Source organism: Fistularia commersonii, chromosome 18 (genome assembly GCF_037954325.1).
Source record: "Fistularia commersonii isolate RoL2024-O1a breed Wild chromosome 18, RoL_Fcom_v1.0, whole genome shotgun sequence".
Lineage (NCBI taxonomy): Eukaryota > Metazoa > Chordata > Actinopteri > Syngnathiformes > Fistulariidae > Fistularia > Fistularia commersonii.
In genome coordinates this window covers 15,370,001-15,393,646 of record NC_141301.1, presented here as the reverse complement: position 1 = coordinate 15,393,646, position 23,646 = coordinate 15,370,001, and the positions used below count along the sequence as shown (strand labels likewise).

Sequence of the window (23,646 nt, the reverse complement as noted above, 5' to 3'; positions counted from 1 at the left end):
CGCTCGCAGGTCCGTTCTACGGCTTCCGTTCAAGCCGATGTTCAAAGGGATGTGATTTTGGTTATTCCGAAGGCTTCTCCCCGAGCGTGTTCATCTGACGGCAGAAATTCACCCGCTCTCACATCTGAATTATTGATCACGCCATTGCCTGAGTCTGACACAGAAATAGATGTTTTTAAACGTTGTAATTTTCCCATAGCCGCAGGAAATATTAGCGGTAGCATCCGGGGGAGGTGCGGCCTGCGAGGCACTGTTTCTCGTGGAGCAGCGATTGCATGAATGCTAATCCATGGGGGGGGATGTCATAATGAGAGGGCGTGGAATCATATCTTTAAATAATTTCACATCAACGATTTGTTTCCTTAGCATCTGGATTTAGAGGAATCTGATTGGGCGCTTCGACCTCACAGCGCGAAGGATCCCGGTTGGATTTGAGTTTGCATGTTTTCCTCTCACGGTCCAAAAATGTGCAGCTGGTTCATTGGGAGAAAATTGGGAAAAATTGCTTAATGTTTGAAAAGGTCAGGATTTTTTGACCGAACCCTTCTTGACTGGAAAAATAAAATGTGATTTTTTTTTTTTTTTTTTTCCAATCCAAGACATAGGTATGTGTTTGACTGGTGCACAAAATGAACCGTGCATCAACATCAATGATGTGTTCAAGGAAAAAAAACAGCAAAACATGAAATTCACACAAAATAAATAGGAATGAATAAAGTTAAATGTTGCCTTAGTTTTGCCGGTGCTAAATTAGAATTGCTCAACTCGGCATTGTAAATCATGTAGTTCGGACACCGAGTCCTATCTCTAGTGTGAAGAGATTAAAATATTCAGAAAGCGATCGCACGACGAAACGTCACAACGGTCACAAGTTGACTTCGGGTTCGATTCAACCCAGGTTAAGAACCACGGCACTCGCTACCATACGTCCTACTTTTTCATCATTTTTCTATCTACTGACGATCTCATATAGCATTCAACTCGACGCTCTTGCTCTTTCGTCATCCGTTAGTTGACGTAACCAATCAATAGCCAGCATTAACCTTTCTGTGTGGTGAAAATTGGGGAAAAAAATGCCCCGAATGAGTGAGTGAATGGTTGTTTTTCTGCATATGTGGCGCTGCGATTGAACAACCAGTCCGGGCTCCAGTATCCCCCCCCCGCGACCCTAAATGCAGGATAAGCAGCAGACGATGGATGGATGGATGGATGGATGGATGGATGGATGGATGAAACTGGCCTTGCTTCCAAACCAGGACACGTAACCAGGAGCTACTGTTTACATTTGTCCTGGAAGCAATATCACGGCATGGTCGGCGCGGTGGTTTGCACTTCCTCTTCCACACTGGTGGTCGGAGGAGCATCTGTGCTTCCAAAACCTCACTACCATTCACACGTGTCATGCCCGAACTCTCTTGTATCTATTTTTATCCTTGTTGGTCTCAGTCTATTTGCATCCAACTTATTTTTGTTTATTTTATGTCATTGCTATTGTCATTATGTCTAAGTTCCTATCCTTGTTGTTGTTGTTTTGGTTGTCTATTCTCACCCTTGCTGTTTTTTTTTTCCATTCTGTGTGTTGTTGTTTTCTATGCTGTCTATTTATTTGTGGATGTCATTGCTATCTTCTAATTGTCTCTCTATTTAAATTTATATTCATATTTATTGATACTATAGCTATTGCGCTGCTGTGATAAAATAATTTCCCCCATGGGGATCTATACAGTTCATCTTATCTGATGAAGCTCTCCTGACATATTACAAGCTGTGTAAGAAGCCAGGGTGTGCTAGCATGTAGCAACACATGGTGTTTTGGAGGCTCCAGAGAAAAAACGATCGTAGGAGATGCCCGACATGGACAGATAGATCGGAAGAACGTGCGAGGTTCGGCTCACGGACCGGGATGCAAACTCACAGAGATGTTTATTTGCCTCACCGGGGTTAGAAACGCCATCCAGAGATGCAAAGTTCCTGCTGGTCTTCCATTGAGAAGGTCCCTGGGTGGATTCTGTGCAATCTGTATGGAGTCTCCATGTTCTCCCCATGTCTGCGTGGGGTTCCTCGAACACATGCAGGAGGTCCACTGGAGATCCTAAACGGTTGTATTTTTCTACTTGTGATTGACCGTGTGTTATAAGCGGTGTAGACAATGAATGACTCTATTTGGACGCCGCAAAAGAGCCTCTGCAAAAGAGCATTTCATCAACGCCGGTCTGATGTGATTATCATACGGTCAAAATGCACCAGCGATTCCCTGAACGGGCTTTAATCCGCCGAATGAAACTGGCCATATTTACGCCGCATCTGTTCACCGATAATTCGGTGGCGGCGGCGGCGGCAGACCTGACGCCACATGGCTGCTGCCACTTGAGCGGGAGTGAACACGGCGGAGTGAGATGGCGCTCGCTCTCGGTCCGCCGTCGGCCGAGTGTAAACAAAATTAAAAAACCCGCCTCTCGCGGCTCGGTTTCCTCCGTCGTCCACCTCTGAATTGAAGGGAGCTTCCAGCGAGAGCCCTGCCTGCGCCCCCGCTTGAAAAGCCCATCGGGAGGGATTCAATTAAACAGGATTCTCACCCTATTAATGTGAAAAAAGGCAAATATATCCGCTATTTGCACGTTTCACGACTCTCTCCCGAGACGGGAAACCAAGGCGCGACGATCTGCTCGGAGGAGAGGGCAGGAGCCCGACGCCGTGACCCAGTTTGACAGCTCGCCGTCTCGTCTCAGACAACAAAGAGACGTCAGAAGAATCGGTTCCCCCGCCATGAGGAAGCCGGCGAGGAGGCAGACATGTTGTCTGGATCAGCAGAAGATGCAAAGCTTCCACTGAGAGGAGAGCACATAGAATATGCATCCCCGAAAATCCGTCCGCTGTCGTCGGTGTAATTAATCATTTCATCCAAACCTTGTTCGTATTTTTGTTTTGTTTTTTTGGAGTGTTTGGGAAAGCGCGTACGGTTTGTACAATGCAGCAGGAAACCGCCGAGTCGCTGGTTAAACCACGGCCGCCGTACCAGAAACGGAACGTGGCCGGTTCGATCCCAGTGCTTCAAGTCCAAACCGATGTTAGACTATTTCCGCAGGGAAAATGGAAGGTCGATCTTCTCAGGGAGAGGATTTAGAGCGACGTGCACGCTGCACGCACCGCAATACGTCCACTTTGTTTTCAGAAACGGGCTTCGCTCGGACAGATTTCCACCATCACGCCGGAAATCATGAAAAATCACCTGTTTCCTTCATCGTCAAAGCAAATCGTCACAATCGATATCCATCGGCGCATGAGTGATCGTGGCGGCGGTCGTCGTGCGAGAGGCGAAGGTTCACCCCGGACGCCATACGGCAACATGCAACCCCCTGCATGTGTTTGGACTTCAGGAGGAACCTGGAGAACCCCGGAGGAACCCCACAGACATGGGGAGAACATGGACAACCTATGACCAATATGCTTCTTTTCCTTTTGGGTAATTCACCAAAGCTGATCCACCTTCTCCATCTGTTCTCTGGATCCTCCTCACTCACACCGACTACCTTCATCTCCTCTCTCATGATATCCATCCATCTTCTCTCTGGTCTTCCTCTGGACCTCCACTTCCAGCATCCGTCTGCCCTTCTCTGTCCATGACCCAACCATCTCTGACCTTCCCTCCAAAACATCTCATTCCCGATCCTCTCCATCCTGGTCACTCCCAAAGAGAATCTCCACGTCTTCCACGAACCTTCACGTCTCCTGTCTTCTTTTCATTGTCAGTGTTTGTAGATCATCTCACCACCGTCTCCTCCACCTTTCCTTTCCTTCTGGCCAATAGTCTTTGTACCCCTGACACTTTTCTCCACCCATTATGACCAAAATTCATCTACAGATAGAAAACATCTACATTTGACACTATTTAGACAGTTTGAGTCCACTAAGAATTATAATATAAAAGTTTGATTTATTAATTATGTATTTTATTATTATTTTATTTTAATTATAATATAAAAGTTTGATTTATTAATTATGTATTTATTATTATTTTATTTTAATTATAATATAAAACTTTGATTTATTTATTATGTATTTTATTATTATTTTATTTTAACTATAATATAAAAGTTTGATTTATCAATTATGTATTTCGTTATTATTTTATTTTAATTAGAATATAAAAGTTTGATTTATTTATTATGCATTTTATTATTTTATCTTAATTATAATATAAAAGTTGGATTTATTTATTATGTATTTTATTATTATTTTGTTTTAATTATAATATAAAAGTTTGATTTATTTATTATGTGTTTTGTTATTATTTTATTTATTTATATTTATTTATTTTGTGACAAAATGTATCACATCAGCATAATGGTTATTGTGTCAATAAATATGAATATAAATATACAATTAGAAAATAGCAAAAGACCTCCACAGATAAAGAGACAGCAGCGAGAACAATAACAAGGATAAGAATGGACGAAAGAATGGTAAAAAAAAAAAGACAGTAAGGGTGAAAACAGAGAACCAAAACTAAACGAGAACATAAACAGAGTGACAATGGCGATGACAAAAATAAAATAAACAAACAAAAATAAGCCGGATGCGAAAAATAGACAACAGAGTTCGGGCATGACACGTGTAAATAATCCGTCCGCCACCCTGAATATTTGCAGAGAATTTATTTTTCTTGAAGTTATTTGAGGAGAGACAGGGTAAACTACAGCGTTCAGATATTTTGGGACTCTTCTACTTAGTCTTCACCCTCAAAGGGCTGTAGCTGCCGGGTTAATCTCCAGCTCACGTGCACATTTCTGAAGACGCTGCTTCGGGGCCCCCGGCTCGAATCCATCACCGCTCCGCACAGCCACGGAGCCAGATGAGCCCTGCTCCCATTTCTTTTTCTTCCAATCGTTATTGAACATGTGGAGATAAGAAAACTTAAGGAGGCCCGGCGGGGGTCCACGTCCGTTGAGATTCCCACACCGGCCGGATGGTTCTCGCTCTCCACCTGACTTTGGGCTTATTCAGGCCAACGCTCTCCCTGCTGCTAAGTGCCATTACACTTTCTTTAAATATCCCAGAAGAGGAACGCGTTCCCTTCCATTTGGCGTCTCTCGCTTGCAATCCCGACTACTTTGCGGACCTCCAAAGCGCCAGAAATACTGTTGACGGCCCATGAGAAACTCTGGTTTCTAGCAGTTACACCGGCAGGCTTCTGAGAAGAATCCCGAGTGAATCCACATTCGTTGCAGGAGCTTTTTGAATCCCGTCCCCGCAAAATGAACCTACACTTTACGGCCAAAAGCATCAGCTCACCCATCCAAATAATGGGGATCGGATGTTCCGATCATTGTTTTTACAAACATTTGTGACAGGACGCCACCTGTGCAACCAATCCAGTCGTGACATTTCCTCGCTCCTAAATATTCAACTGTCAACTATCAGCTGGATTCTAAGAACATGGACGTGTTTGAGAACAACAGCACAAAGTGTTAGGCCACGTAAACTTACGGTCTACGGATGTTGAGGCGCATCGTGCCAAGAGGTGGGCAACTCTCTGCAGAGTCAACGGCGACAGACCTCCAAACTTCACGTGGCCTTCAGATGAGCAGAAGAACAGTGCGCAGAGAGCTTCATAGCATGGGTTTCCATGGTTGAGCGGCTGCATCCAAGCCACACGTCACCAAGTGCAGTGCAAAGCGTGGGGTTGCGGAGGTGCCAATGGACTCCAGAGCAGTGGAGACGCCTTCTACAGAGTGACCGATCGTGCTTCTTCATCTGACGATCTGATGGACGAGTCCGGGTTTGGCGGTCGCCAGGAGACCAGTACTCGTATGACTGCATTGTGCCAAGCGTGAAGTTTGGTGGCGGGGGCTTTGGTGTGGGGTCGTCCTTCAGAAGCTGGGCGCTGCCCCTCAGTTCCAGTGAAAGGAACTCTGAGAGCTTCAGCATACCGAGACATTTCAGTCTGGTCCCTTCCTTTTCCAACATGACTGTCCTCCAGTGCACAAAGCAAGGTCCATAAAGACATGGACGACAGAGTCTGGTGTAGATGAACTTGACTGTCCTGCAAAGACCTCAACCTTAAAGAACACCTTTGAGATGAATTAGAGCAGATACTGAGAGCCAGGTCTTCTCGACCAACATCGTCCAATGTTGCGTTCAGAGGACCTCAAGGAGGTCCGTCAGGGATGCGGCGAACGGGTGTGTCGCACACAAAATCTGGGTCTCCATTCTATTCACCATTCCAAGAAATCCCAGAAGACTGACCGCAATCCTGTCACACACACACACACACACACACACACACACACACCTGTGACGTGAGACGCATCTCCCCTGGCTAGCATTTGATTGACGCAGAATACAGTTCAGATGAAAGACCTGCACTTACAGAAGCAAGTTTGGAGTCTCGATGTTTTGAAACAGATAAAGACAATAACGACAACGGACCGGGTCCCTGTGGAGACCTGTCATGGAGATCAGAACTGAGCAGACACTTTTAAATATTTATGACATCCACCGAGCCACGCAAGCTGTGCCTTCTGTCCGGTGATCTCCTCGAAGCGGTCCACCGAGGCCTGGCTAGTCGTTCTCGCATGCATTCAGGACACAGACCTGATGGCCTCCGGTTGGTGGCTGAGAAGTTTCTTGCACCACCACAGCTGAATATGGCGGTGTATTTCTTCTTCTTCTTCTTCTCAACATGGACAAACACATCGCAGTGGCTTAGTATGATTATATCGGTTTACGCCGCAAACATTTCTTCAGTCGTCTTGATTCAAGATCCAGATGAAGGGATGGGAAGACCTGATCAGGACCAACATCAACTTTGGGGGTGCTGATGGCTGGGACTCATTTGCAAGCAGGAAAACACCCAACGTATTGTGCTGGAAACATCTTGGGCTTTGGAGGTAAAAGACGATGTCTGACATTGCTGTAGAAGGAGTGGCTAACGTTCTTATCGTCTTTTAGCATTGGTAGCATTATTTGCCTTGTTACAATGACCAAAAGACAGCAAGCAGAACTCGAGGTTGCAGAGATGAAGATGTTGAGGTTCTCTTTGGGAGTGACCAGGATGGAGAGGATCAGGAACGAGTCTATCAGAGGAACAGCACATGTTAGATGTTTTGGAGAGAAGGTCAGAGAAGCCAGACTGAGATGGTTGGGTTATGGACAGAGGAGGGATAGTGGATATAATGGTAGACGGATGCTGGAATTGGAGCTGCCAGGCAAGAGGTCTAGAGGAAGACCAAAGAGAAGATTTATGGACATAGTGAGAGAAGATATGAAGGTAGTTGGTGTGAGAGAAGAGGATCCAGAGAATAGGGTTAGATGGAGAAAGTTGACTCGCTGTGGCGACACCTGAAGGGAAAAGCCGAAAGAAGAGGAAGAAGAAGAAGAAGAAGCATTATTTGCCTTGGGAGCCCATGAAAGGTTTGTGGGGTGCTTTTACTTCCAGCAAGAGCTTTAGCAAGAGCTAAACTTTTGGTTGAACTGTTTCCTGGAGAAGGTGAAGGGTGGTTCCTCCCTATGAGGAACTGACTTTGCACCTTAAACCCCCCCAAACCCTTGTATGTCAGTGAAAGATACCCTATAGAAGGGTAAAGGCAAAGAGTGCTAGTTTAGCAGAGCAGAACAACTAGCTTGTTTGGATTGTCCAGCGCAGTTGATATTGGTGTGTGTGGGTGTGGGTGTGGGTGTGTGTGGGTGTGTGTGTCCTCCAGGGCCACTTCCACCAACTTATGTTTTTGTTATTTTTTTCCACCAAGGCGACGCCGTGGCTAAACGTGGTTGTCAGCATTAGCTCGTGTCAAGTCCACTAATGCATAACTTCGGTATATAATTTATGGATTTGACCCCAGATGTGCAGTGTAATATTAAATTTGTTTTGTGCAGGACTTTTTGCAGCATTACAGAGCCCTTCAGTGGCACGCAGCCCGCTCTTCTTGGAATATTGTTTAGCCTCTTTGCTGTCTGGTCAAGTGCTGAATTGCCAAATTGCTAACTTGTAGTGAGAAAATGACTTGGCCCGTGACCAGCTGCGAATCCCAGGCTAACAGGAACCCAAACACTCTTGTTCTTGACCAGAGAACAATACCCCGCCGGATTTGACAGATTGTTCGCCATTAGACACGGTGTTAGTCGGTTCCCGGTGGTAAGTCGAGACTTATAGATCGAACAACAGATCGAGGTCGCCGGTAAATACACGCTTGGATCATTCGCATCTATTGATGAGAGCGACAACACGGGTGAGGGATTTAACCTGGTGGAAGACGTGCTGAATGCTAAAGCGGGGCTAAGTTTGAGCCGTGGGGAGCCGACAGAACCCCCCAAAAAAAAGACCTTCGGTGATCTAAGCCTCATCGGGATGAGGTAGATGTTTGCTACTCCGTCCAAAAGGCGGCATCTCCCACGACCAGCGTTTTGCTTCATACTTAGAAGAGGTGGTGGATTTTACGGGTAGAACAATGTAGGTCCTAATTAATTTTTCAACTGCCGTCACTTTATGAGAGATTAAGGGGGGAAAAATACATGAGCAAAGACCTGGTAGGATTTTTTTCCTTTTTTTAGGTAATCAAAGTACAGCATGACCGGGGAACGGATCCGTCTCTGGAGTCTTTCAAGACTTTAAACACGAGTTTAGTATTTTTGCAAGCTGTTTCATCCTTCTATCATCTTCAGACCCAAGAAGAACTTGAAAGTGCACATGGAAACATTAATAATATTTTGAAATTTTAAGACCGGGACGCCGCGCTTCCGATTTTTTTGCTTTTTTTTTTCCTGTACAAGGTAATTACACAGGTTTTACCCATTTTCAGCTGATGTATCCTCTCCTGTGGCTCTTCAGGCAAAAGTCGCTTCAATCAAAAGCAGGTTTGACTCGGCGGCAGAAGGATTCTGGGTTTAAAGATCACTCGTGGTCTGCTTGTCGAGATAAATTACTCAACTATTTGGACAGTGGCAACACGGCACAGCGGTTGGTGCTTCCAACAAGAAGGTCTCTGGTCAGGAGGGCCTTTCTGTGTGGAGTTCCAATGTTCTCATCGCGTCCACGTGGGTTTTCTCCGGGTCGACGGCTGTACGTCTCTACATGAATCTACAACGCTCATCCTGCATCCCGATGGCTGTGGACCTTTGACCCGGAGTGCAGGATGAGCGTCGGAGAAAATGAACGATATTTGGAGGCAGGGACTGATCAGAAGCCCTCTGGTGCTGGACTCGTAGTCCCGTGAAAACATTTCGGTTCGAAGCGGCGTTCGGAAGGAGGAACGCTAGCCGGCGATAGCGACACGGCGGCGCTCAGGCCGAGGACCTCTGCGGTCCGAGGTCGATTGTGCATCGACTCACGCGTCCGCGGGCAGAGTTAAATTCTTCATTTGGCACTCGGGGTTGACTTCTCCTCTGTTTTCAGGATGCCCCGTCCCGTTTTGACATCTCTGACAGGAGCTTTCATCCTTTTGGGGATTTGTTCCCCGGTCTCGCAGCGCCGAGCAGAGAAGGAGTCTCACGTCAGGCATACTGTTGTATCAGCAACGCTGATGTAAAGCTATCATCATGCACAACATCAGAAGGTAAAAAGTGACAGGCCGCGACGTCTTCTTCCTCTTGTGTGACGAGGGAAACAACCTTGACGAACGCGGCCGGGTTCGCTTTTTCATCCGTGCTATAAATTGGCACTTGTTGACGGTTTGGGTTCGGTCCCGGGGCCGTGCGAGGGCCGGGCCCTCGGGACGATGTGAAGGAGTGGATGTTTGCGTTTTTCGGTGTCTTAAAATGACTATCTGAGTGGAGTTTTGAAAAAATAAGATGATTTATTTTACATATAATACAAAATATGTATTCTCGCATACGTGACATTTCGTGCAAAAAAACAGGCTCTACCTCAGATGCTTACCGGAGATATGTGTCAACACAAACTACTCAGTAGACTTTTTTTTTCTTTTTTTTTTTTTCGATCCAGCACCCATCCCTAACTGGGTAGCAGATGTGTTTTTCTTTTCCAGCTCTTTAAAATGACTGTCTGATAACAATAACGCCGCGCGCACTTGTGCTGTTTTTGCAATCGTGGACTAACACCAAATTCCTCAAGAACGCCTGTTAGCATTAGCATTAGCCGTAGAAAATGCTATCCATTTTCGTACATTTTTTTTTTTTTTTTGCAATATGTGTGGATGTTTCATTTCGCTTACCGGTATACTCTGGGTCCACATGGGGAGGGTAGAAGCGGAAGTTGATGAAGAAAGGAATAGGCACTCCGAACTTGAACCACTCCACCACATAGGGGGGCTGCTGGCCATCCAGGGGAGGGGAAACGTCACACCCCAGGATCACGCTCTCTCCGGCGCGCGCCGTCACAAACCGGGGTTCCTCTCTCACTCCGTGGGCACCTGGGTGGACGAAGCGGGGTGTTGATAAAAGCGCAATAACCTTAAAAAAAAAAACATCTCCCGGCGTATTCATCACACACTCCGAATTGTGACCCAGAAGAATTCAGCTTATCAATAATGTGAGGTGACGTGAGGCTCTGGCTGCTTTGTCCCGACGCTTTTGGGTACTAAAAGATACAGATAAGATAAGATAAGATAAGAACTTTATTAATCCCGAAGGAAATTGTTGTGCCAGAGTTACAGAAAATATAACAGTAATAAATAATAAAAAGAAAAAGGCAGAATTAGAAATAAAAATACACTATAAACTATAAAGTGTCTCAGTGAAACTATAAGGTGTCTTAGTAACAAGTGAGGTAAGGAGTGCACAATAGTATGATAAAAGGAAAAATTTTAGTGTAGCTGTTATGAAATGAAATATTGCACAGTTCTGAATATTGCACAGTGAAATGAAATATTGCACAGTTTTTGTTTTTTTTAGGTTAAAGATAGGATTTTATGGTTGCGGCTGGTTTTTATGGTTGCTACTGGTTACCCAGTAGCTTGGATTTCTCCAAATGAATTCTCTATATGACAAAGGACAGAGTGAATGGTTGTATGTTCCCAGACGTGGCCCTGCAGGATAAACGCGATGGATAATGAAAGAATAACAGTAATACCCAAGAAAAACAGCTCTCCCGTCGTGGGCTGAGTGCTGAACTCAATACTTTTTCAGGGCACCGTCCAAATTACCCTTGTACTGCCCGACACCTTATAGCAAAGTTACTCCTGCGGGAAAATCGTGATAACGGACGTCAGATAACAGGAGATGAAGGACTCACTGATAATGAAACGACGGTTTGCTGCTCAATTAAAAAAAAAAAAAAAAAAACTTTTCTTTTCAACTGGACCTGAATGTTATGACTCAGTATGGATCTCCCTGGAACAAACCATCTGAGATGCTGCTGCTGCCGCTGCTGTCTTTTCATCGGTCGGGAAAATTGATTATTTCAGAGTACCAGGAGTCCGGCGACGCCCCTGGTACTCCATGAGCTGCAGCGCATTTCTGAAGTAGGACTGCTAACTTCATCTATTTGCACCCTCCCTGCTAATTCCAGTCTCTGGCAGCAATTATAAGATAAGATAAGATAAGATAAGATAAGATAAGATAAGATAAGATAAGATATGATAAGATAAGATGGAATTCATTGGTCACAGCAGTGCTAGCAATATCAATAGCAATAGCAATATCAATAAATATGAATATAAATAGAAGAGACAATTAAAAGGACGACGACAATAACAAGGATAGGAACAGATAACGTAATGACAACGAGGATAAAAATAAACAGGATGAAAATGACTTGACAACGAGGCGAAGAAAAAAAAAAAAAAAACAGATAACTCTCCCAATCACACACTTGGTTGAGAATCTATGGTATAAAATTGATGTTTTTTAGCTGTCACAGCAGATAAAGCTGGGTCCAGTATCTGTAGCCAGGATGCAGAAGCGTCCATGACACCACATCTGACATGAGATTAACAATATGTCTAAAGAAGACAACACCTGATGGCATGAAATTCCTGGTTTGGAACCGCTGTATGCCACGAGTTTAAATCCTCAGTACACACACACTCACACTCACACACACACACACCGACTAGGACGAGAAACTGAAAACAGTTACATGAACATGAAGAAGAAGGGGAAAGGAAGCATAAAAGAAGTTCAAACCAGCAGGAGGCAACCCTCGCCAAAGCCATACACACACACACACACACACACACACACACACACACGGAGCGTAACAGTCGAGGGCGCAGCAAACGTCCACGACACGACACACACCCTGAGAAAACGGTGCTTTTTGTTCCACCTTAACAAACCATCTTAATTGTCGCTTTTTCCATCGACAAGCAGTTCAGACAGGCTCTATTGATAAAATAAGATTTTATTGAACACTTAGGGGAAATTCATTTGAGGAAATATTAGATATTATTCAATATTTACTATTATATTATAATTTGTATTTTGTATATTATAGTTTATATTATCATTTGATATTATATTTTAATATAATCATAATTCTCATATTATAATATGAACACTATATTATGATATATAATACTAATATTAGAATATAATTTGAATTTAATATTAGATTATATTTTTTATATATTGTATTTTAGTTTATGTTGTATATATTATAATATTAACATTTTATTTTATATTTATATTTTATTTTAATATTATAAAATTAACACTAACTACTAATACTGAAAGTTAGTCCATGTATTACTAGCTGGCGGCAAACACACACACAAATGTTTGAGGAGATAAAATCAGAGCCCAGACTGAGATGGTTTGGATGTTCAGAGGACGGATGGTGGAGAACCGAGTAGAAGGATGATGAGGTAGAAGCTGCCAGGCAGGAGGCCGGGGGGGCAGAACAAGGAGGAGGTTTATGGACGGAGTGAAAGAGGACTGGGAGTTAGATGGAGCGAGCCAAGAGGACGCAGAGGAGATGGTTGGATGGAGGAGGAGGAGGAAGAGAAGGAGAAGAGGAAGAAGAAGAAGGAGAAGGAGAAGAAGAAGAACAACAAGGAGGAGAAGGAGGAGGAGGATTAGAAGAGGGAGGGTGAGGAAGAGGAGGAAGGAGGAAGAAGAAGAAGAAGAAAAAGAAGAAGAAGAAGAAGAAGGAGAGGGATTAGAAGAGGAGGAGGAGGAGGAGAAGAAGAAAAAGAAGAAGAAGAAGAAAAAGAAGAACAAGGAGGAGAAGGAGGAGGAGGATTAGAAGAGGGAGGGTGAGGAAGAGGAGGAAGGAGGAAGAAGAAGAAGAAGAAGAAGAAGAAGAAGAAGAAGAAGAAGAAGAAGAAGAAGGAGAGGGATTAGAAGAGGAGGAGAAGAAGAAGAAGAAGAAGAAGAAAAAGAAGAAGAGAGGGATTAGAAGAGGAGGAGGAGGAGGAGGAGGAGGAGGAGGAGGAGGAGAAGGAGAAGGAGAAGAAGAAGAAGAAGAAGAAGAAGAAGAAGAAGACACATGCTTTGCATCCGGAGGAACTGCCGAGGTTAATAAAAGACGAACCTGATGGATTTCACACTTTCCCTTCATATTAAAATCAGGTTTTTACATCCAAATCGTGAAAATAAAACCAGCCAAGAGGTTTTAGAAACAAGACGAACTGCGGAAAAAAAAAACACAGCCAGCAAAGAAAAATCACTGTGGCCATGAGAGGGCGAAGACAGGGGGACTACAATGGATTAAAACTACAATCATGGCCGACATCAACGGCTCAGCGGTCATCGTGTGCAGGTTTCTTCTTTCCTTCTTCAGATAAACCTCCGTCTGCCGGTGGGTCTTTTTGTGGCTCCGCCGCTCCGCTCTTGGATCGATCGTTGGTCGGAGCAGCTTCACGTAGACGAACGCCACCCGAACTATCTGAACTATCACACGGGTCGGCGTCCTGCGGCTTTTGAATATGATGACTTAATTAAAGATGTCATTTTAAATTTAAAAAAAAAATTAAAAATCATTTTCTTATAATTTTTTTTTAAATTAAATTTTTATTTTTTTTATTTCAATTTTTATTTTTTTTTTATTTAATTTTATTTTTTAATTTAATTTCTTTTTTATTTAATTTTTAATTTTTTTTTATTTTAAAAATTAAAAATTAAATTTAAAAAAATGTAATGCAGTTAAAAAATTTTAACACTCTTAATATGCAACTACACACAGCAGTAAAAGGATGACAGCTCACAGAGAGAGGACGGCATTTTTGGTTTGCTTTTTAATTACAATTCATTTTATTTTTGTTTGTTCGGCATTTCAAATTTGAAGATTACGGCGATCTTGTAGATAAAAGCTAAGTAAAATGCGCTCAAATATTTTTGGTCACTCTACAAAAAAAAAAAAAAAAAAAATAGCATTATCCGCTGTGTTAATTTAAAATTTCGAAAGGCGTTGTTTGGCTCCCGGTGTTTTCTTTCCGGCTCCAAACGGCTCTTTGAGTGGCAAAGCTTGCCCTGCACTATCAGATGCCTGGTAGGTCAGCCTACCTGCCTCAGCAGAACGATCACTCTAAGAATGGATTTTGTTTTCCCCCCGGCTTCCATCCCAACGTCCACTGAACGATCAGAATCTCCGCCATCGTAGCGAGCGTGGACGCTCGCCCGGCCTCTCGCCCGCCCCGGGGGGATATCGCTTCGGGGATAGAGACGCAAGCTGAGCCTTCGCTCTCGACAAAACTTAAATAACCCACAGCATTCATTAGTGGGATCATTTGCATCATTTATGGGGGAAAAAAAGCACACTAATATGGAGTAATTACAGGCTTAACCTGGAGGGAGCATGGTCGCTGCCCTCTGCAACAACGTGCGCTCTGCTCCGCGACTGCCACCGTTGTGTGAAATGGAAATGATATTTTATGACCTGGAAGCGCCGTGCGGCCTTTTCCCCGCAACCGGAATTAAAAAAAACAACATTTTTTTTCCATACACACAGCTTCCCTGTCTGAAAACTAAAGCTTTTAACACCACCTCCAAAGCCCGTATGCATCACTTAGTGATTGTGGTTACCGTTTTAATCTGCGTTGCCCCGCGATAGAGTTAATCCACTTTATTCGTTTTCGGCCAGCGCACATTCTGAACTGAAACAGAGCAGATTAAATCAAATTACACTTTTTAAAGTGGAGATGTGGCCTGCCAGTTATCGGAGGGAGGGGGCGCGCCATGAATCTGCTCTGCTATTGTGGACTGCTGGGAATAAAGGGAGGGGGAAATAGCTACGCTGAGCTGCCATTTACCACCAAAACGCCACCGGTCTTTGAGGGAGACCAGGAAACACAGAAAAGATGCTTTTTTTTTTTACCCGAATTAAATCGACAGAATTAATCGAGCGATGAAAAACATACGGGAGATAGTCGTTCTGCAAAGATGAGGCATATTTGAAATAAATGGCGTCCCAGTAGCGCACTGGTTTATCAGGGAGAAGCTTCCCCGGGTGGATTTCCCACAGCTGGGCCTTCCATGTGTCTGCCAGGGGTTCCTCAGGGTTCTCCGGGTTCCTCCCTGGAGACCCGACATTGTCCAGATGTGTGAATGACGGCAGGATAAAAGTACGGAATGAATAAAGGAAAAGTAAGTTAAAAAGACCTTTGTTTGATTTCTGCAAGTTAAACTATTTTCAAATGTTTGGTGTCTTTCCCAGAATCAAAGGGGGATGAATATATAATAAGCATCTAATAAACAAAATATACACGTGTCAACGCCGTTGTCTATTTTTATCCTTGTCGGTCTCCTCCCATTCGCATCCTTCTTATTTTTGTTTATTTTTGTCATTGCTATTGTCATCTCTTTATGTTCCTATGGCCACGCTTATCCTTTTTCTCTGGTGTCTATTTTACTAGTGGATGTCTTTTGCCATCTTCTAATTGTCTCTCTATTTATATTTATATACATATTTATTGATACTATAACCGTTGCGCTGCTGTGACAAAATAATGTCCCCCATGGGGATCTATACAGTTCATCTTATCTTATAAAGCTCTCCTGACATATTACAACCAGGGTGTGTTAGCATGTAGCAACACAGTGTTTTGCAGACTCTGGAGCAGATCTGATCGTAGGAGAAGCCCGATTGAAAGAACGTGCGAGGTTCGGCTCACGGATCACGATGCAAACTCACATTGAGTTGTTTATTTAGCGCTTCCAATGCATCGGGGGTTGGTCACGCCATCCGGAGATGCGCAGTTCCCGCAGGATGGGTCGCAGTGAACGTGCGGGCCCGTTAGCATGGTTACTAAGAGCGAACGGCTATGAGAAATCAAAGGGTTTTTAAGTTCACTACCCTCCCGAGTGCCTCAGATTTCTTCGACAACATTACACTGGACACATTGTTTGCTTTGAGTAAGTAGAGTCACTTGACATGAAGCACAAGCCGGAGCTCGGCGGCGCAGCGGAGCACGCTGCTGACATCTCCGGCCTCTGTGCAGACAGTTCGGGCTAATGAGGTTTAGCAGGTTTAGGTTTCCGGCTGACGTGACGTTTTGGTACTTCTGGTGGGGCGGCCGCGTTGTAAAAGACACGAGATAAAATATTGCAGGAGGAGGGGGAAGGGAAGGGGCTAATGATTCTCCAATCCAATTAGGAGATCCTCGAGAGGGGACGATCAGCGCCGGCTTGATCACAGCTTTTGCCGTTTTCATTTCCTTGATGGAAACACGGAGAACCCGCTGGGGTTTATTTGGACTTATTCGGGGGAAACAGTTCCGCTCCCGACTCAACGTTTGCAGCACGTGAGACGAGTAGCCTCGTAAACAGACGGCGCTCCTGAAATGTGAAAGGAGTCTTCGGGTTCGGTCGAGCCCGAGTAGACTGACCTCCCACCGCCTCGTGTTTCCCGCAAAGTCACCGAAACCTACGGCGGCATAAACAACATGCCGATATGTGCCGACAGAAACATTATGATACATATGATTATAGATGATGATGAATATGAGCATTGCAATAGAACAGTGGCGGTGAAAAAAGAAGTTTGAGTGCAGCTTGGAGTGTAACTCACATGTGTTGCACGTGTTCTAAAAAAAAATGAAACATGAACACAGGAATGCTAAAGATTTTCGCTCTTTTTGAGATGATATGAGATGAGATGAGAACAACTTTATTTATCCCGAAGGAAATTGTTGTGCCAGAGTTTCAAGTAAAAACATAACAGTAATAGATAGCTGATAGTAGAAAGGAGGAAGAATAAGAAATACAATGAAATATAATGAAATATAAATTGTCTTAACTGTTAACTGTAACTACAAAGATTTGATTTGATTTGATTTGATTTGATTTTTCACGCAGGATGTGAAATCAAGTCATTGAAAAACATAATCCTGAGCCGCGTTATCGACAAATCAGGCTTATCTTGTCCTCTAAAGTGGCGCGAAATATAACCGCCAATTTGTCCGTTCACTGCCGGAGACTAACCCTGATTGGGCGAGAGGCGCGGGAGATCGACCAATCACAGAGCCGCGCGGAGAGGCATCGAACCGTTCGCTCCCTCATTCACACGTGCAACAAACGTCCATTCGTCATACAGAGACGCACAATCTCCAATGGACCTCCTCTGGACGCGGAGTCTCGGCACAGAAAGCCACCCGGTGGAGATCCAGCCACGGACCTTCTGGCGGTGAGACGAGGCGAGAAACCTCGCAACCTCACGTTTGCTTCTTAACGGATTAAGGAATGAATGTGTCTCGGAGATGACGGCGAGCCAGCCATGTTTTTACAGTTAATGTCACCAACCGGCTCTTGCAAGATGAAGTGCGGCGGCACCTCATCCGTCAGTCCGTTGAGTAACACGAATCCGACGGCTAATAAATCAAGAAGAGCGATATCTTTCATGCATCTTTCCTCGAGACGCGCCGGATTTACTGCCGTGATTGTGATTTTGAAGAAAAGCATTCGGGTCATCGGTCGGATAAATCTTCCGAACGGGTCGGCAGGCGGGAGATTCCTCATCCTTGAGCGCGCTTTTTTTTAGCGCGCTTAATAGAAAGCATTCAGGAACACTCACAACAACGCCATATAAAAAAAAAAAGATAATAATAAAAAGCTAACAGGACGCATCTGCTCGGGGTTTATCCACAGCTGTCCAGCTGCAGATTCGTCTCCGTCTGAATTTATTTCTCCAACGATATCACGGCATTCCAATTGGTCGAACGAAAATCTAGTGCTGTTAGCATTAGCAAAGGCTAACTTCGGCGAGAGACGAGCGGGAGGGTGCGTGCACGGCGTGGCGGACGGGATGGAATATAGACCGGAGGGAGGACCTCAAGGACGTGCAGCCACTGGGCTGGAGAGGCCACTGACAGGGCGGTAATTGAATGCCAGGCTGCATAGCTGAAGGTCACATCAGAGAATGGCCTGAGTGTGTGAGTGTGTTGCCGGCGTGTGTGTGTGTTTGTGTAGTAGTAGGCAGCATAGGTAATCCCTGTATCTGCAAATCTGTATGACAGCGCTAATTTAATTTGCTTGTAACTATCAGCCGCGCCGTACAAAACATCCAAATTCGGCCTAATAGCAGAGCGGCGCGGCCGCGTAAAACGCACAAAATAAAAGGGATCTTCTTTTTACTTTCCATCCACGGGTCGTTGTGAATTCGCGGAATGGCGCTGCGTATGCAAACACACACCCGTGGACACACACGCCAGCGGCACACAAATCCAGCTTTTTCAAAGGAAAAGCCGCAGAGTCATTTGTCAACCACCTGTTCCAGATAAATATTGGACAACAAAAGTGTTTTTATTTTTCACAGAGTTTTCTTTTATGAGACGGGCCAACCTAAAGCTATATATACATATATATACTGTTAAATGCATATATGCTAATTGTTTCTTACTATTTGCACAATTCTGTACAGTAATTCATTTTATACGTGTATATAATATTTTTAAAAATATATATAAATAATAGAAATGTATTTACTCAAAAAATAACAACTAATTAAAATAGATGTAAATATAGATATAAAATATAATATATAATGTATGTATATACACACATATATATATTTATAGACAATAAAATAAAAAGAAAACATTAAAATGAAAAATTTGTTTATATACAAATATCATTTTATTTTATTCGTCGATCTTCACAATTTGATGTGCCCTCCAGATACGTTTTTTCTAATTCTGATTCTGATATATATTTGTGGCTATCAAGGCCTTCAATTTTACAGCTGCGTGTAAAATCAGCCGACAAAGACGGGCCAACATTAAAAAATAAAGATTTAGAAATCCAGGATCCGAGACCCGGTTTCGGATGAATCGTCTGCGCTCGGCAGCCGTGCTCTACGTGCACCTCTTGGAGAAGAGGGAGCTGTGGCCTAAACCCAAGCTTCCCGTGGATAAATGCAAAAAAAAAAGAAAAAAAAAAGGGATCCGTTCCCGTGCACGTTCACACGAGCACACCTCCGAGCCACTTCATCGCAGAGATGCGTTGACATTTTCCGGGGCGGCTGGTGAACATCTGTCATTTTTGCAACGTCTTTGTTGTCAGCAGCATGGCAGACTCCGAAATATCATAAATGTCACAATAAAAATAATGTAATGTAGAAGTTAAAACAACATTTGCAAAACAGCCAAACATGGCAAACCTTGAACACGCATAACATAATTATTTGCTGATCTTGGTGGATCCATCATGGATGCAAATGCGACCGAAGCATTGACCTGCTATTGGATATTAGCTTGTGTTCACAACACCGGGGACGACAATAACAATTTCAACAAAACTACTGCAAAATGAAATACTATTACGGTGGCGTCAATCACGCGAGGCTGTCCTGGGCTCACCTGTTCATTGATTAAATTATCATTATTTTACAGCTATATTGCATATTAGTCAAAATTAACAAAAAAAAAAACAAAAAAACGATATATTTGTCCCCAGAGCGTCTAACTCATCAATTCCTAGCAAACCCTGCAAACCCCACAATAATTTATATTTCTATATATATATCTTTATAATCTTTATATCTTATCTCTATATCTTTATATATCTTTATAGTATTATTTTCAAATCTTTGTACTAAAGACCTTAGAACACTTGATAGCCTTAACCTTGACAATTTATATTTTATTGTATTTCTTATTCTCCCTCCTTCCAACTATTATCTATTATTGTTATGTTTTTGCTTGAAACTCTGGCACAACAATTTCCTTCTGGATAAATAAAGTTGTTCTCATCTTCTCATCTCATAAATATATATATGATTCTCTGATTATATTTATATATTTGTATATATTTATAAATATATATATGTACATATATATATTTTTATAATTTTTTTAATTTATTTTTCAATTCATTTTATTCTTAATGTTCACAATTTTGATGTTGCTACCCCCATGCGCCCCCAAATAACGTTTTTTTTTCTCCCTATGCGCCCCCCAGTAATGTTTTTTTTCTGATTCCGATATATACATAAAAACGTAATTGTTCTCCGGTTGCGGCGGTTCATCTTCAGTGCAGAAAAAGATGGATTGAGTTTTGTCCGGTCATTATTTGGCCCGCTCTAATTGCAAAGGTGTTTTCGCTCCCACCGACAGGCAATGCTCAGTCAGGGATGCAATGGATGTGCTGACACCTGCTCAAATTCAGCCGGAGAGAGAAAGAAAGAGAGAGAGATGTGAAATGGTGTTCGCTTGCCAAAGGCACAAAGGGCGAACCAACATTGTTGGGTGTTGCAATGCCAGAGGTGCGCATTATAGGGCGTCTTTAGCCGGGCTGTAAATCACCGGAACCCCGGCGATGAGTCAGTCATTGAAGAGTCACTTGCAGCAATTTCTTAGATTTGTAGTGAAAGTCTTCGCCAAGGTGTATTAAATGAATTATACAAAGAGGCATATTGCTGCTAATAGCTCTTATTAGCACTTTAGTATGGCTTGTCTAATTAATGCCGGTAAGGGCACTGGGTTTTTTTTTTTTTTAGGTTTTTTTTTTTTATCAACAATAAATCCCGTGAAACAACAGCACATAAAGCTCCAGACCGACATTAGTGAGGAGAGAACGCCTCCGTGAAATTTAACAACTTGAGCTATTCATCCGATCTATCTTAAAATGACGGGATCCATATCCGTCACCGTCTCTTCCTCTGCGAGTCTCACACACACCAATCCGCTGGAATTCCACACTGGTCTTTCCAAATAAGAGTTGTCGCGCGTTGTATTCCTACATCACATCCGTTCATCCGTTATCTACCGCTTATCCCGGACCGTCCCGGGCCGCCATTGGCCGAGACGCTCGCTCGCCGGGCCACATCAGCGTCACGGTCGCCCTCGTAGCGGTAACAGTATAAATGTTACGTAAAATAACTGTAAATACTCCTTCATGTTAAATAACTCCTTCAAATCCTAAATGTCACATAAGCATTTGCATAGATGTAAAAATACTAGTTGCTCTACAACATCAATCCTCTTATATCGTCAGGTTAAGAAACCCGCATGACTCCGTCAATCAATGATCAAACTATCCGGGAGAATAAAGAAAATGTCATTTTATATCAATATCAATTGGTTGTTTTACTGGAAGGCTAACTGAGCTCCGTGTTTGGTGTCAAAATGCCGACGTAGATTGGACTCTTTGACAACTGACGCCGCCTCGCAACACAAAAGACAAAAGACGTCTCCTTGAAGCGCGGACATATATCGGCCTTCCCGTCTTTCTGGAAACCGCCTTCCATCGGCATCAGGTTTTCTTTTCCTGGACATTTAGAGATCATTTGTATTCCTCAATTCCGCTTGTTGAAAATGACATCGACCAGACCTCGATCAGACCTTTTAAGACGTTCTCGCGGGGCCGCAGAAAATGAGGCGGCGGGCCACATTCGGCCCGCGGGCCTGGAGTTTGACACGTGTGATGCAGGGTCTCCTCTGAATGTCCTCCATGTGTTTGGAGTCCAGGAGGAACCCGGAGAACCCTGAGGAACCCCAGGCATTCCTGCGGGAATCCAAGCAGCAGAGCGGAAGCGCTAACCGCGGCGCCAACGTGCCGCCAAGCAATCTGCAACCAAGTAAACAGAAGTCCGCTATTTTAAAAAGCCTATCACGCTTTTTTTGCTATTTACAATTCAGTGATCCCTCGCTATAACACGGTTTACTTTTCACGGTTTCGCTACTTCACGGACTTGCATTGTGCATTGTGTTCTGCATTCTGATTGGCTAAAAAGTCACTCCGCTCCTTCTCCACCTGCGCGTCAATAACGTTGCAGTTTAATATGTACACGTACGGAAAACAGCTTGACAAATTCACATGATGTACGTGCAAATTCTCTCGCAATTTCCAGTTTCTCTAAAACCCATAATGTTGACAAAATGCTCTGGAGCGACAAAAGGGCCCAAAAGGCAGCGGAAGATGCTATCTATGGCAGATAAAGTTAAACTTCTGGACATGCTAAGGGAAGCTAAAAGCTATGCGGCTGTAGGTCGGCATTAAAGAATGAATGAATCTTCCATTCGTTCCATAAAGAAGGAAGAAAAAAACATAAGGACGACAGCAGCAATGTATAATAGAGTATTCAATTGTATAATAATTGTAAAAAAAAATAAAGGTTTCTACTTAACGTTTTTTTTGCCTATCACGGGTTCTTTTTGGAACGAAGCCCCCGTGAAAAACAAGAGTATACCGGCTCCTTAACATACAAATCACTTTTTATTTTTTAAGATACAAAGTTTCTGATGTCCCTTGCTTTATTAATATCCTGCTTCTTCGAAGTTTTTTCTTTATTAATATCCTTATTTTGTGAGTTTTGGGGAGGGAGTTGGAACGAATTCATTTGTTTTCTGTTATTTTAAATGGGGAAAAATTTGAGGTACGAAAAAAATCAACATACGAACTCCCTTCTGGAACAAACCACTGTATTTTCACCAACTGCAAAGTGACTTCAGCGTGGCTTTTTGTTTACTCGGAGGTTATTATATCCGTGGATTTTTTAACGTCGAAACATTTCCGGCGTCTCGCGCAGCTCCGAGATCCAGACAAAACCGTCCGTCGGATTTATCTGAGCTGCGATCCGAGGCCTCCGGACCCCCCGAGACAGAGGCGTCTCCGGCGCTGGTGGGAAGCCTCGGATTCACGACTGACGGTTTTGACACCTTCACAAATACTATCTGATTCTCTTAACTTTCGTCTTTGAGGAAGCGACCGTCCCGGTGTCGGAGAAAAGACAAATACGCCGCGGCGCTGCTCAGGGGGGGGGGGGGAGCGGCGGGACATCGAGGAGGAAGGGATCGCACATGAAAACCGTCCGGCCCCAAGCCGGCTCGACAAATGCTGCAAAGGAAAAACTCCAACTCGTGTTCAAAAAGCACAAAACCTGACGAGGGAGCGAGCCTGCCATCAGTCACCCGGGCCGAAAATAGTCCTTCAAACGCACCGGCTCTTGCCAATGACATTTAATTACTGCTATATTGCCATCAGAGTCCCTTTTGCTTCACCTTGATTGGTTGCCAAGTCACCGTTGACTTTGTTGAACTAACCTAGAGTCTCCCCGAGCATATGCTGCCTCCCCGACGGACACTTGGCATGAGGAAACTTCTTCGACCGTCCATTTACTGTGACCGATTGCTCGCGGCTGAGCTATTTTGGAAGATCCGCGATTAATATCGCTAACCGGTTGCTTTGCGGACGCTTTTACCGACGTGGAACCGAGACGGAAGTGCGACTTACAGGACATGTAATGCTAATTCGAACCTCACGTGAAGCGAGCTAACATTTATTCCTTCCTTGCTGTTTAGAGATATAAACACGAAA

At 43.7% G+C, this 23,646-nt stretch overlaps 1 protein-coding gene across 2 annotated transcripts in view; it reads right to left on the bottom strand.

Moving 5' to 3' along the window:
• The window catches only part of igsf9ba (immunoglobulin superfamily, member 9Ba), a 64,256-nt gene that overhangs the window by 38,499 nt on the left and 2,111 nt on the right, over positions 1 to 23,646 (bottom strand). For both annotated transcript variants that reach the window (XM_086164774.1, XM_086164775.1), the window contains exon 2: positions 10,170 to 10,367. In XM_086164774.1, coding sequence (XP_086020900.1) covers positions 10,170 to 10,367 — 198 coding nt within the window. The remainder of the gene's footprint in view (positions 1 to 10,169; positions 10,368 to 23,646) is intronic.